Source organism: Cynocephalus volans, chromosome 14 (assembly GCF_027409185.1).
Source record: "Cynocephalus volans isolate mCynVol1 chromosome 14, mCynVol1.pri, whole genome shotgun sequence".
Lineage (NCBI taxonomy): Eukaryota > Metazoa > Chordata > Mammalia > Dermoptera > Cynocephalidae > Cynocephalus > Cynocephalus volans.
In genome coordinates, this window is record NC_084473.1 from 30,983,154 (window position 1) to 30,996,711 (window position 13,558).

The window sequence follows — 13,558 nt, forward strand, 5'->3', positions numbered from 1 at the left end:
TTTCCATTCCTACAACTCTTATCATAGTTTGAAATCTTTAATTTGGAAGGTCCTTTAGAGATCATCTTGTCTAGCTAACTCATTTTACAAAAAATTGAGACTCAGAGAAGTTGCCCAAGAACCAGAACTATTATCTGGAGTTTCTGACTCCAAGTCCTGCTCACTCTCCTTTTCTTTCGATTTCTCCATGCTGGTCAGTAGGACAGAATTCTAGTAACTAACAGTAATGCAGCTAACATTTTTATAGTGCGTACTCCATCCATATCAAGCACTGTTCTAAGTCTTTAAATGTAGTTACATTATTCCTCATAATTCTATGAGGTAGAACTGAATATGGTATAGTAGTGGAAATAGTGTCCTTTTTTTAAAATGGCTTTTTGAGATCTAATTAACCTAAAATAAGACTCTATAGTAAGCAATTGATGACATTTTACATATGTATATACTCGTGAAACCATGATAATCAAGACAATTAACAGGACATAGCATTTTAAAATCTGGATTTTAGTTCTTACCCAGCTACTGATTCCCTGTGTGATCTTTTTTTTTTTTTTTAAATCAAAATGAAATCAGTTTTAGTTGACTTTATTACAAGATTAGCATATATCTCAAAAAAGATGGAAATAATGCATACATGTATGAGAAAAAGTCCCTGTAAACCCCAACAAGTACAGGTCTCCCGTGGAGGCGCCGACTCCAGCATTTGGCGCCAGCATTTGGCTCTTACCTTTTCACCTGCACTTATTACCCTGCGAGAGAGGCCCGGGGCTGGGTGGCCTTGTGTTGAGTTTTGTATTTTAAATGTTAACAGATATTGCTGCTGCCAACCACTCAGTGCGGAACACTTCATATTATTAACTTGCAAGATGTGAGAATTCAGTTTTCTTTCATTATTATGTTAAGTATTCACTTTTAAAAATTCTTATCGGTCTGAGTAGTTTAACTAAGGCGCATTTTTGTTACTTCACCATTGTTCAAATGCCTTCCCTTTTCATGCCTTATGTCATCTTGAGCAACTCATTTGACTTCCAAACTAAGGTTTCCTTACTTGTTAAAATAATCTTTGAATCCTTTCCAGGTAAAAAGTATTGTGATGTTTTATAGTCTGTCTTCTCACCCATCATAATACTGGACTCTATTGGAAGCATGTATCTAAGAAAGTTATCTCCTCTTTTCTTCAGCACTTTCAGAGATTACTTAGAGGAGGAGCTCATTCCATTAATAGGATTTATAATTGCTACAGAGTGCTTCTTTTTGTTAATTTAAAAAATCTTTTATTCTGTCACTTACAACCATTGTTTCTGCTAGAGGAGCTGTGCTGTCCATTATAGTAGCCACTACCCACATAGGGCTATTTAAATAAAGTAAAATAAATGGAATTAAAAATTCACTTCTTTGGTTTTACTAGCCACATTTCAGGTTCTCAGAAGCCACGTGTGGCTAATGGGTACCATTTTGGACAGTGAATTATAGAACATTCATCATCATCATGGAAATTTGTGTTGGACAGCACTGCTATTGAGCAGTAGAGAACGACAGGAAAGGCCTGTCCTTCCTTCCGTGTGGCCAGCCCTCCGTTACTTGGGGTTACCGTCCTCATTACTTCATGTATTTCATGTCTGGAGGCTTGCACCTGACATGTAGGCTCTTTTGGCCTTTGTTCCTTCTCTCTACATCAGTACTATATTGGTTTTTCCAGTTACCAATTTCATGGTGTCTTTTTTTTTTTTTTTTAATAAGGAAAATCTTTACTTATTCCCAGTTTTACCTTTGGTCTTCTATCTCTTACCCAATTTGATATTTAATTAAAAAAAAATTTTTTTTGGAATGCTTGCTGTGTTCCAGGCACTGTGCTAGGGGCTGTGGATATCAGTGAATACACTGAGATAGGAGCTAAAATACAGGTAGGAAAAAGGGCATAAAGGGAAAGGAAAGAGGGAGTGAATGTGATTAGTCTGAATTTGAGAGGTCAGAGAAAGCTTCATAAAGTTGCTGATGCTTGAACTCAATCTTAAGAACGAGTAGGAATTTATTAGGTAGAGAAGTTGGAAAGGTCACAAAGAGACACATAGAGACTTGAAACATCTGTGTGTGTTTGGGAATTCTGGTCGTTCGGAAGGGCTGGAACAGAGAGTGAGGGTATGTGTGTCAGGTTACGAGGCTGAGATAGTCAGGAGTCAAATCTAGATCACTAGGATGTTGGATTTCCATCTTTTTGGTGATAACTATCAAAGGGTTTTCAAATACATTATTTGCTTACTCCAAAGATATTTTTTTGAGCACCAGCTGTGACAGGTCCTAGTCATATAGCATGCCTAGGTGCAAGATACACACATGGATCCCTTTTTGGTGAACCAGTCCAGTCTCAAGGTGAGGATGTAGCCAAATTTCACCCATCTTTCATGGCCCCACCCTTCTGACAAGATATTCAACTACCCTAACCTTATGATTTCTCCTTTTGATACTTATAGTCAATAGCACACAATTTAGAATCAAATGAATGGTGTATTGAATAATGATTGTGCGTCTTCTCTTCCTAGCTGCCTAGCTCTTCCTCCCCCCACTCCATTTTTAAGGGAGAGCAGGGCTCGTACCTGATTGTAAGATCTAGCAGAATTCTAAGAATATACAAGTGTAATAACTCAGTAGATAGTGATTAAAGGTTATAGGATGGAAGAGAGGGAAATAGTTGGGAAGGGGAAACAACTGGGAGAAGAAGGATGGAAAAATTAAAGGGGCAGCATTAGTAAATGAAGTTTGAGAAGTATAGAGGCCAGGGGGAAAAGGATTTTTTTAGGGGAAATGAGTTGGAGTTGGCTAGCACTTTCTTATTTAGACATGATAGGCTGTGTGCTTTCCTGATTTGCATGGCTTTTGGAGGATATCCTCCATCCAATTATTGAGGATTTTATAAAGGCTTTGTTTGGTTGATGTTTTACTTATGCAACCCAGGCTGCATCTGGCCCTAAAAGTTCAATCTTTCTATTGATCTTAAGCACTTACCTGCTGATTTTATAATTCAGTCATTCCATTTACCTTTTTGTCCCCTAGAATTCTTTTGCAAAGAAGAACTCGTTCTCATCAGGGCTTTTTGGTAATCCTAAAATATAATTTATGCAGGAAAGGCAATATATGTTCTTAGTTATTTTTCTTTAATTGCTAATAGTTTGGGACCTTTTTTAAAATTTGAAATACTTGCAAACTTCTAGAAAAGTTGCAAGAATAGCACAGAAGTTTTTTCTCCTGAGCCATTTAAGAATAATTGGTGACGTGATGCTCCATCACCCATACATACTTTAGTGTGTTTTTCCTACAAAGACATTTTCCTATACCACTGTAAGATAACTATCAAAATTAGGAAATTAACATTGTTACATTACTATTGATTGCAACCATTCAGGATTTGCCACTTATCCCAAAAATGTCCTGACAGCAAAATGATCCCGTCCAGAATTGTGTTGCATTTAGTTGTCAGATTCCTTTAGTCCCTTCAGTCTAGAAATATCACAGAAGTTTTACTGTGTTGTTCTCAGTACAGCCTATCGGATGGCACACAATTTCAATTTGTCCCATTATCAGTGATGTTAACTTTGGTCAATTGCTTAACATGGTATCTGCCAGTCTTCTTCACTATAAAGTTATCTATTTTCTCTTTATAATCAGTGTTTTCTGGTGAGATACTTAGAGACCACAAAAGTATCCTATTCCTCACCAAACTGAATTTATTCGTTCATATATTGATATTAGTATAGACTTATGGATTTCTGATTTATTTAATGGATTATAATGTGATACTTTCACTATTTTCATGTTCAAATTATCCCAGATTTGGCCATTGGGAGCTTATTCATACTGGCTTCTGTGTTCTTTTGACATGTTTTTGAACATGTCTTCATTTTCTGACACAAGATGTTTTAGCCTCATTTTGTATTTCCTTGCTCCAGCCCTGGAATCAGTTATTACTCCAAATAAGCTCTGGTGCCTTTTAAATCCCTTCAAGAGACAGAGCTAGAAAGTATATGTATGTGTATACATATAAACATGTGTATATCTATATCTTTTTCTGTATTTACCTGTATATTAAAAACCTTGAATTTAAATCATCTCCAATTCCAACCTAATATCACAGGATTTATTCTAGTTTTCTCCCTTCCATATTTATAACTCCCTTCTCTCACAATGAGAAGGCTCTAGCCTCAATCATGTAGGCCACTCTCTTGGCCCAGGCCTCATGGAACACATAGCTTAGTGTGTAAGCCTGACCTGGCTCTGTTGAGCACGCTGATCAAGTTCCTGGCCCTGTCGAACACACCAGTTGAGAGCCCAGCCCCAGCAAACATACTGGTCTAGTCTCTGACTGATCCCCAGCTCCAGAAAACTTGGGTGAACCCTTGACTTTGCAAACATGCTGAGTGAGTCTCTGATCAAGCCACCAGTCCTGGCTTTGGCAAATGCATAGCTTGCATCTCCAACCTGGGCAAACACTCCAGGTGAGACCGTGTTTGAGACTTCATTCCTGGCAAACATGCTGGTTGAATCCCCAGCTAAGACCAGGCCTCTGCAAATAGGCCTGTCAAGTCAATGACCCTGACCAGGGAGCTCCAGTTAAAATTTAACCTTGCAGCATGTTTATATCCTTGATTGATATTGGTGTCCTTCCTTTCTTAAGCTGAAAATCTTGTTATTAACAGTATAAAGATAATTAGTTACTTGCATTGTTATTTATACAGCTATAAAAAAATTTCAAAGTAATACCAACATTTCTACTAACAATAAGACCATTGAATCAGGTTCAAGGCTTCTTTGCAACTATATTTGCTCTTAGAATATGTTACATTAAAGATGTATGTGCTGTAAGTCAAAATATTTTAAGACATTTGAAATAAGTATTACTTTTTTCCCATTTGTTTTCAATTTTTAGGAATTGCTCTTTTTTCTTTACTTTTATTTTTTGAGTATGTAAAATAATTACTGATTCTAGAGTCAAAACAAGGTCTATTCAGAGAAGTCTCCCTTATTTCTCCATGTCCCTTCTGCTCTGTTCTCTCTCTTCCCCTTTATTAAAGTTATTGGTTTTTATTAATTTTTGGTTTATTCTTCTAGCATTCTTTGCTCTTTGGTATTCCCACTTCCTTTTTCTTTCACAAAGTGTAATATATTGTGTATACCATTTGGCACCTTGCTTTATTTACTGAATATATTCTGAAGCTCATTACTTTTTATAGCTGTTATTACATTCTAACATGCAAATGTTTTATAATTTATTTACCCAGTCCTCTATTGATAGACATGAGACTTTTCTACTGCTTCTAATCTTTTCCCGCCATGTTTTCATCCTAGAAGGTAGGCTTTAAAAGTTGGCTGAGGCAAACAGGACCCCCTGACACCCTTAAGTAGCAAAATTGTGTATTCCTCATCTAATTTGCATTCTTACCTTTCCCTACCCTTTGGTATTGTCTGGAGGGCTAGTTTTACCCATCTGTTTGTCAACTTTGCTGCCAAATGAGGTCAAGTCAGATTTTTTTCCCCAAAACAAGTTATAAAAAATACTTTGATTTTCAGAGTTTTTTGGATCTCAGTATTACATATAAGGGGTTTGGGGCCTATAGTGGAATCAGACAGGCAGCCACTTGTGTATGGATGATGGGGTAATCTTGACAGACAGCTGGCTTTGAAATCTTTGATGGCAGAAAGAAGTGCTTATGTGAAACATAGAGGCTCTATGACCTGAGAGAACGTGTCATTTGTGTGAGGGTCTGAAGGAAGGTCACTGTGGTTGGAGCAGAGAATGCTGTGTGGGAGATGGAGGTCCAGGACTGTGTAGGACAGGTTTGGGCATGTTTAGGAATTTTGTCTTTATCCTAAGAGCAGTGAGAATCTGTTACGAGTTTTAGCTGGCCGGGGCGGACTTGACCAGATATATTGATGATTATGCCATATAACGAAAGGTCTTCTTCACACAATTCATGGAAGGGTTTATATTATCTTTTAATACTATTTTTCCATGAACTTTTTTCAAGTACACACGAAGGGTACTTGAAGTACCCTTGTATTTCAGTTGTTTGTGAGTTTCTATAGTAGTTGTTCAATAATCATGTATTGATTGAAGAAATTATATAATTCTTGACTTAAAAAGTCGAACTTTTTAATAGTTTATTTACAGCTAGGTCTCAAGGAGGTGTCACTGTGACTAGTTATATTCTAATTATCGGCTGTCACTTTTCCTCATTTTGGAGGTTCAGATATCTTTCAAACTATTTTTTATGTACACTATTATTTCTGAATCTGTATCTCTATTTACAGCAGAAATATGCTGAAACATGTGAAAACATGTCTGTTTTTCTTTACGCTTGTCTAATTAATAATATCCATAAGATTTAGCTTCTCATGAATGTGTTGTCAGTTTGATGACTGCATTGCTTTTGGGGAAACACCAATTCTTTATCTTTTTATTGCTCTTTACTCTTCAACATTTTACATGTCTTCATCAGTAGCTTAATCAAGTTTGGAAAGTTTTTCTGCTGAAGCAAATACTTGTATCCGCTTTCAACTTTTATGCAAAATCAGAAGCTTTAAAAATAGATAAAAGCCTCAACCCTCCTTAAAACTTGTTCATAAAGAGACTCAGCCTTCTTGCTTTCCAAACTTTAAAGATAAACAGTTCTTTGAAGTTTGGAACTGCAGTGTTAGGTTATGATCTTTGGTTCTTTTCCTGTCTGCCTTTGGGCAATGTTTTCTCATTATTTCCACTTAGGGGAGGTAAAACTCAAAAGTTATCTTTTTTATACTAAAAGTTATGTGAAACAATTTAGCATTTGTTCCACTTGAACGAGCATGTGTTGGTAATAAACTCTGTTTCTGTTTGCTTGGAGACGTTATTTCACCCTTCTTGGCTAAAGGATTCTAGGCAGCACCAAGAAGATATTGTTTCTTTCAGTTTCCGTTGTTGGTGTTGAGCAATCAGTTGTTGGTTTTGTTGCTCTTTCTTTGTGAGTAGTCTTTTTTCCTTTGCTATTCTTAAGATCTTCTCTTTGTATTTGAGGTTCTTTAGTTTGACTGTGATCAAAGTAGGTATGGATTTCTTTTTATTTACCTTGCTAAAGGTTTAGTGAGCTTTCTGAGATTTAGTGTCTTTCCACATTTCTGGAAAATTCTTAGTCATTATCTCTTCAGATATTATCTCTAATTCATTGTCTGTTTTCTCCCTCTACATCTTCAGACATGTTAGATCTTCTCATCTGCATCCTCAACATTCTTTAAATCTTTTATTTTCTATATCTTTTCCTATGTTTCTCTATGTTGCACTCTATATAACTTTATTTGGATCTCTCTTCCAGTTGTGTGGACTATCCATATAGTTTTTGTAGGGACCCAAATGCCCCAAGGGATCACACCCCAATCACATAAGCCCTTCTTGGCTACACCCCATCATGGCGCTGGTTGCCCTTCTCTTCCGTATTCTCCTTCCCGCCGGCGCAAATTACACACCAATCAGCTCCCCCCCAAACCCCATGCGGTATGCTAAGTAGGGATTGTATTTTAAGCCAATCAGCTTTCCCCTCAAAGCCCTATATATATGTGTGTGTGCTGCCTAATAAACGGGCTCTCTCCGGTGGATCGTCAACTGGTGTCGACTCGTCCTTTCAGTTTTTAATTTTAATTTAAGAAAAAATTTCTAGATTTTTTTTTTGTTTCTTCTTATAGTTTACGTGGTTGACTTCTATACTGTAGTTTTTTGTTCCTTTTTCATATTTCCTAGCTTTTTATTTCTTGAAACCTATTAAACATTTCATATACTGTATGTGGTAATTTCAACCTCTGAAGGCTTTGAGGATCTGTTTCTGCCTTTTGTTTTTCTACTAATTTTCAGGTATTAGTACCTCATTTTCTGTGTTTTGTGGGGAGTTTTTGTTTTTTGCTATGAGCTCATGTTCCTTGGAAATTTATCTGTGGGAATTCATTGAATCCTAACTGAAGTTGGATTCTTTCAGAAAAGGATTTGTCTTTGTTTCTTCTATCTCTCTGGGACCTAGGTTTTTGACTTGAGGTCTTTTTGGATGGACTGCATAGACAGCCTTAATTTGGTCTTCAGGTCTGTGTGAAGGCTGACTTATGCTTATGAATTCTTGGGGTAAACTTTGCCCCTTCACCCACTGCTACTTTCCTCGCTGCCATCTTTTGTGTGGCAGACTTGACTCCATTTCAACCTTACACTGAAGATATAATTCTTTGAATCCCAGCTTTAAATGTATATCTCCTGCAAAAGATTGCTTACCTTGAGTGGGCCCAGGCCACATCTGTTGTCTTTGATGCTCCTTGCAGCCATCAAAATGGAATCTTAATGTCCCTAGGGTTTGGTAGACAGCTTCAGGGAAGAATATGGCTTTGTTGTGAGGCTGCTGCACAGAAAAGGAACCAGAATACCCAATTGAGAATTTAAAAGGGGGTCTTTATTGGCTGGCCAGTGACTGTCTCTCCAAGAAAGTCTTGGAAGAGAGCAGCCCTGACTTGAAGTTTAGACGGTTTTTTAAAAGGCACATTTTTACATTAGTCACACAGTTAAAATTATCAAATAGTCACACGCTTATAGTTATCATGTAGTCACACACAGACACACATACCCTCCTGGTGTGAGGAGGGGGTTTGGGGAGGCCTAGCGTAAACTGATAACAGAAGCTGAAACAAGCCAGTTAATTGCTCAGGGCAGCTTGGGTGGGGAACAGCAAACAAAATTCAAACTTCTCTAACTGCAGGTTAATATTTAGCTTTTAACTTCTATTAAGGGGGCTAAAGAGCTGAGGGGGATTTTTAAACAATAGTATTTTTTAAGCAATTCAAACACTATTTAAACTTAATCAATCTACCTTGTCACACAGCAAGCAGTTTCACAGAAGCAAATTGCGTATGTTATGAAAGCGGGGGTCACCCTATCTCAGCTTCATTGCATGCTTACTTCCTAAGGTAGCAGTTTTTATCTAGTTTTTGTTCTCTGAGGATTCTTTATTGTGTTCCCAGCACAACCATTTACATAACATTGTATTAAAAATTTTAAATCCAACTTTTTAGGTGTTTTTATTGAGAGGGTAATTGGTTATGATGCTGGAATCTAAAGATTAAGCTAGTTCTTAAAAAGAAAATTAGGACCTATTTTCCTACTTTATCTAACAATGTTTGATCCTGAACACACAAGATGTGCAGAGAAAGCACAGAAGTACAAGATCGAAGCCAGTTATACTGATAATACATACATACATATGAAGGGTTTTCAAAAAGTTCATGAGAATATTTGTATTATCTTTTAATTCTATTTTTCCACACACTTTTTGAAATACCTTCATACATAAATACATATAGATAGGTTGGTAGGAAGGTAGGTAGATAGAAGGGGGGAAGATAAATACATACAAGCAACTGTGGGCATTTATATGTATTAGGGCAGTCTAAATCCAAGACTATATGAGTTATCTAGACCTGTGTGAGCTATCACAACACAACAAGTCTACTTAAATGCATAAATGGTCTTTCTGTGATATTTGAGAGAGGATTTTTAAAAACCTTAGCCAACCTTCACATTCCTTGATTTTTGCATCCAGAACCTTTTGGGAAGATTACTTTACTGTCTTGACACCCAGGCAAAATTGTGTCACTTGTGAATTGTGCTAATATTATAGAAGGTTATTGTATTTCTGAGAGGAATGGCTAGACACTCAGGAATAATTGGCAGACAAAAGGAAAAGAAGGTTGAAAAAAAGCAGCCCTCTCTAAGAGCATCCTCAGATCCAGCTCTTTTTTTTTTTTTTTTTTTTTTTAAAGATGACCAGTAAGGGGATCTTAACCCTTGACTTGGTGTTGTTAGCACCACACTCTCCCAAGTGAGCCATGGGCCGGCTCTCCCAGATCCAGCCTTTCCTGAGTTTGGGTTGCATGAAGTCTACATGCAATCTACACGAAATCTACATTTTCACAGTGAGAGGTTCCTGTTTGGATGCCTGTGTGCCTTTTGAGGTGAGATGTATACATCTTGACTGATTCTCTTTATCTGAGTCAAGAGAATCTCTTTAAAGAGCTGGCAGTATATAGAAAAACACTCTCTTTTTCAGACAGATTCTAATTTCAGTTCATGGTAAGACAAAGGGTATCTTTCTTAGCTATGGGTTTTTCTGCCAGATCACCAGGTGACAAAGTAGATTGGGCTTTCATAGCATCACCTCTACACCTTTATCCTTCCCTGCCGACTTCTCTCCCTGTTTCCCCTCTGAGCTTGGATTCAAATCCTGGCTCGACACTTAACACTAAGGTAGACTCAATTTTCTAATGAATTAAATTAAATAATATCAGCCTTAAAGATATCATTGTGAGAATTAAATAACACATGTAAAATACCCGTGCTAGACAGAGTAGGCATTCAGTAAATATAACTTCTCTTTCAGCTTGAATGGTAGAAAAATGATCATCAGTCTTTGGACATCGGAAGTGCATTTTCCATTCATTCATTATGCATTCATTCTTGTGGACTACTTTGTGAAATGCTGACTAACCCATTACTGGAAACATATGAGGGATATTGTAGAAGGGAACTCTGTTTTGGGGGATTGGTTGGATGAGTTGACCTGTTAGACACCCTTGTAACTTGGTAGGTGTCAATCAACTAGACCCTTTATTATATGATTAATTCTGCCAATCCTTTTATTTTAGATGCTACATTACTAGGTTATTATCCTCCCATCTTTTCATCTCAGGTATTTAGAGAAATAAATTATAATCTGACTGCTAAGCAAATATTCATCGATTCTCTCTGTGATACTCATATTGTCTTAGATATGGATGTTTATGTGTTTCCTCTTTTCTTTTAAGGGAGTAATTCTATTTTCTGTAATCAAGAAGAATATAAGCTGTTCTCTTCATCAGATTTTCTGTATTGTTTAACACTTATAGATTCATTTGGTACTTTGTATCACAACATCTTATTTTGAAAATGATATATTTTCAAAAATGTATTGTTAGTATTATTAACGATTCCTCAGTTGATGGCCATTTTCTTACTTGTTTGCCTACTTCATGCAAAATTGTGAAAGTTTTTTTTTATGAAGAATACATGCAGATATTACATATTATGTATCTGTCATGTAAAAGTTTCCCAATTAACAGTAAAAAAAAAAACTGTTAGAAACTGCTGTAGATCCCTGACATTCCTAAAGATCTCTGGACCATTCTAAATCTCCAAATTTGCAAATGATACTACAACTTATAGCTTTTCTACAAAGTTTACTAAGGTATGATAAGATTTTAGGTAACCCTTTTCAGACCCCCAGTGGTTCTATACTAGACTAAAGTAATTTGTAATGTTATTAAAATAAATCCGGCCATATAAATAAACTCTAAAGTACATTAAGTTATGTAATTACAGTAGCTACATTAACCTCACCTGTCTGTGCATAATCAGAGCAATGCTTCCAAGTGTTGATGGCAGCTGCTGCATAGCACTCAGGCACTTGGGACAAAAAGGAGGATAGTGGACACGTGTTGCCATGCACGATTAAGACAAAAACTTTAAGAGCAAGGTTAAAGTGCTCAGTGAATGCTAGCTGTTAATTATTGATATATTTGTGTTCCTCACTTTCTATATTTAAAATTCTTGAAGAGCAGAGACTTTGTAATATATATGTATATACTTTACATGTCATGGACTCAACATTTTACTCATTAGTGTATTTTTATTCTCATCATAGTTTTTAATGTTTACTCTTTTGTCTTGCAGTGATGAAACTAGAAAATCTGTTCGAAGGTGATTCAGGTCAATTTTTGGCTATTCAATTCCATCTGGAATGTGCATATGTATTTTTGTATTATTATGAGTATAAAAAGGCAAAAGATCAGTTCAGTATTGCCAAAGACATCAGCAAATTACAAATTGATTTGACAGGTAAGACTTTTTACATTTTGTGGATAATTTATTTTATTTTTATGATAAAACTAATGTATAAATTGGCAATTTGTATTGTATGCTATTATTTGACTTTCTGTATCCTTTGCTTTGCAAAAATAGATATTAAAGATTTTATTTAAAAATTCATAGTTTCAGAACAAATTTGCAATTATATATTTTCTTTATTCCTAGAAATTTCTATTTATTATTTTAGTCTAGTTAGACACGTGTTACAAACATGTAGCAGCCAGGCAGCACACAAAGGAACTTTTGACCATTTGGTTCTCGGTGTGGGCCTCCGAAGGCCTCTCCTGACTCCCAGGTTTATTTGGCCTCTCTGCATTGCCCCCCGCCCCTTTTTTAAAAATAAATACCCACCTATTGCTTCCATCCTCCTTTTTTTGTGTTTCATTTTGTATTCCTTATGAACAGAAATTTCTGACCATTTTGTTTACTTAATGTTTCTTCAATGCCTTAGAATACTGTTTGGCCTATAAATAGGCACTCAATAAATATTTGTTGAGTGGCTGAATGAATTACAGAATTTCTCCTAAAACCTCTATGTTTCTTTTGAATACCAAATTAGAAATATTTTCTTTTTACGTATTGCTCTTTCCCTAATGTCTCACAATATAATTGACATTCAGTGTTGAATGAATTAATGAAAGTCAGACATCATCAGTTGACAATCCCATTTGTACCTGTTTAATGTGGGCTGAGCTTACAGGATATGACTACCTATCTGTGAATGTTGAAATGACTGAACCTTTTTTGTCCTCCCTAGGCTAGGTCTAGATTATCTCTAAGGTCTATTTTTAGCCCCCAAATTATTGAGCTAGTCCTATCAGTAAAATCCTTTAGTTATATTTTGAGTTAAATATGACTTTGTGGGCTGGTCTGAGATCTTAGCCACCTTTTATTACATTGTTTATGTGGGGAAAATTATTCAGTATCTAGTTTATAACTTTTGGATCAATGGCCATGTCTAAGTTGGAGTCTTGTCTGTATCTGAAAATATAGTTATATGTAATCTAACTTGTGAGGTTAGTTTCAGAGATTATGTTTTTAAGTATTTTGGTCCTAGGAGACTTTTGGAACTATTTAAAAAATTAATGGCACAATACTCTGCATATTCAGTTTTAACTGTTGGTATATTTAATTCCTAATTCATATTTTTTTCCAAGTTAGGGGTGAAAAGCTTAAAAATACAAATATGGTGCTCACAAATAAATTGAGAATCAGGTTATTATTTTTTTCTACTCAGCTGTAGCCTTAATATAAACCATTTTAGTGGTTCTCTTTAGCACAACATGTTTAAAAGGTTGATGCATAACTTACAGCCACATTCATCAGAGGGTAAAATCCAGACTTCATACACTGGTTTTTGTAATTACGGGTCTTTGTAATCTGACCCTTTCTTGAGAACGGATGTTAAAACTTTGGCTTCTCTTAAAGTGGTTTGAAAACAGCTATTCTGAAGCAAGTTATTTCAGAGACATATGAAAAAATTTTTATGTTACATGAAGCCAGATAATGAAATAGAATGTGGGAGTTAGAACCTGGAAGAGCTCTGGCTCTGATAGTGAGAAATGCTGTGATTTTGAACAAATAACTGCACCTCTGAAGCTCCAT

General features: G+C 36.0%; 1 protein-coding gene across 2 annotated transcripts in view; it reads left to right on the forward strand.

Moving 5' to 3' along the window:
* The window catches only part of TTC27 (tetratricopeptide repeat domain 27), a 187,133-nt gene that overhangs the window by 23,431 nt on the left and 150,144 nt on the right, over window positions 1-13,558 (forward strand). For both annotated transcript variants that reach the window (XM_063078276.1, XM_063078275.1), the window contains exon 6: window positions 11,759-11,923. In XM_063078276.1, the coding sequence (XP_062934346.1) occupies window positions 11,759-11,923 (165 nt within the window). The remainder of the gene's footprint in view (window positions 1-11,758; window positions 11,924-13,558) is intronic.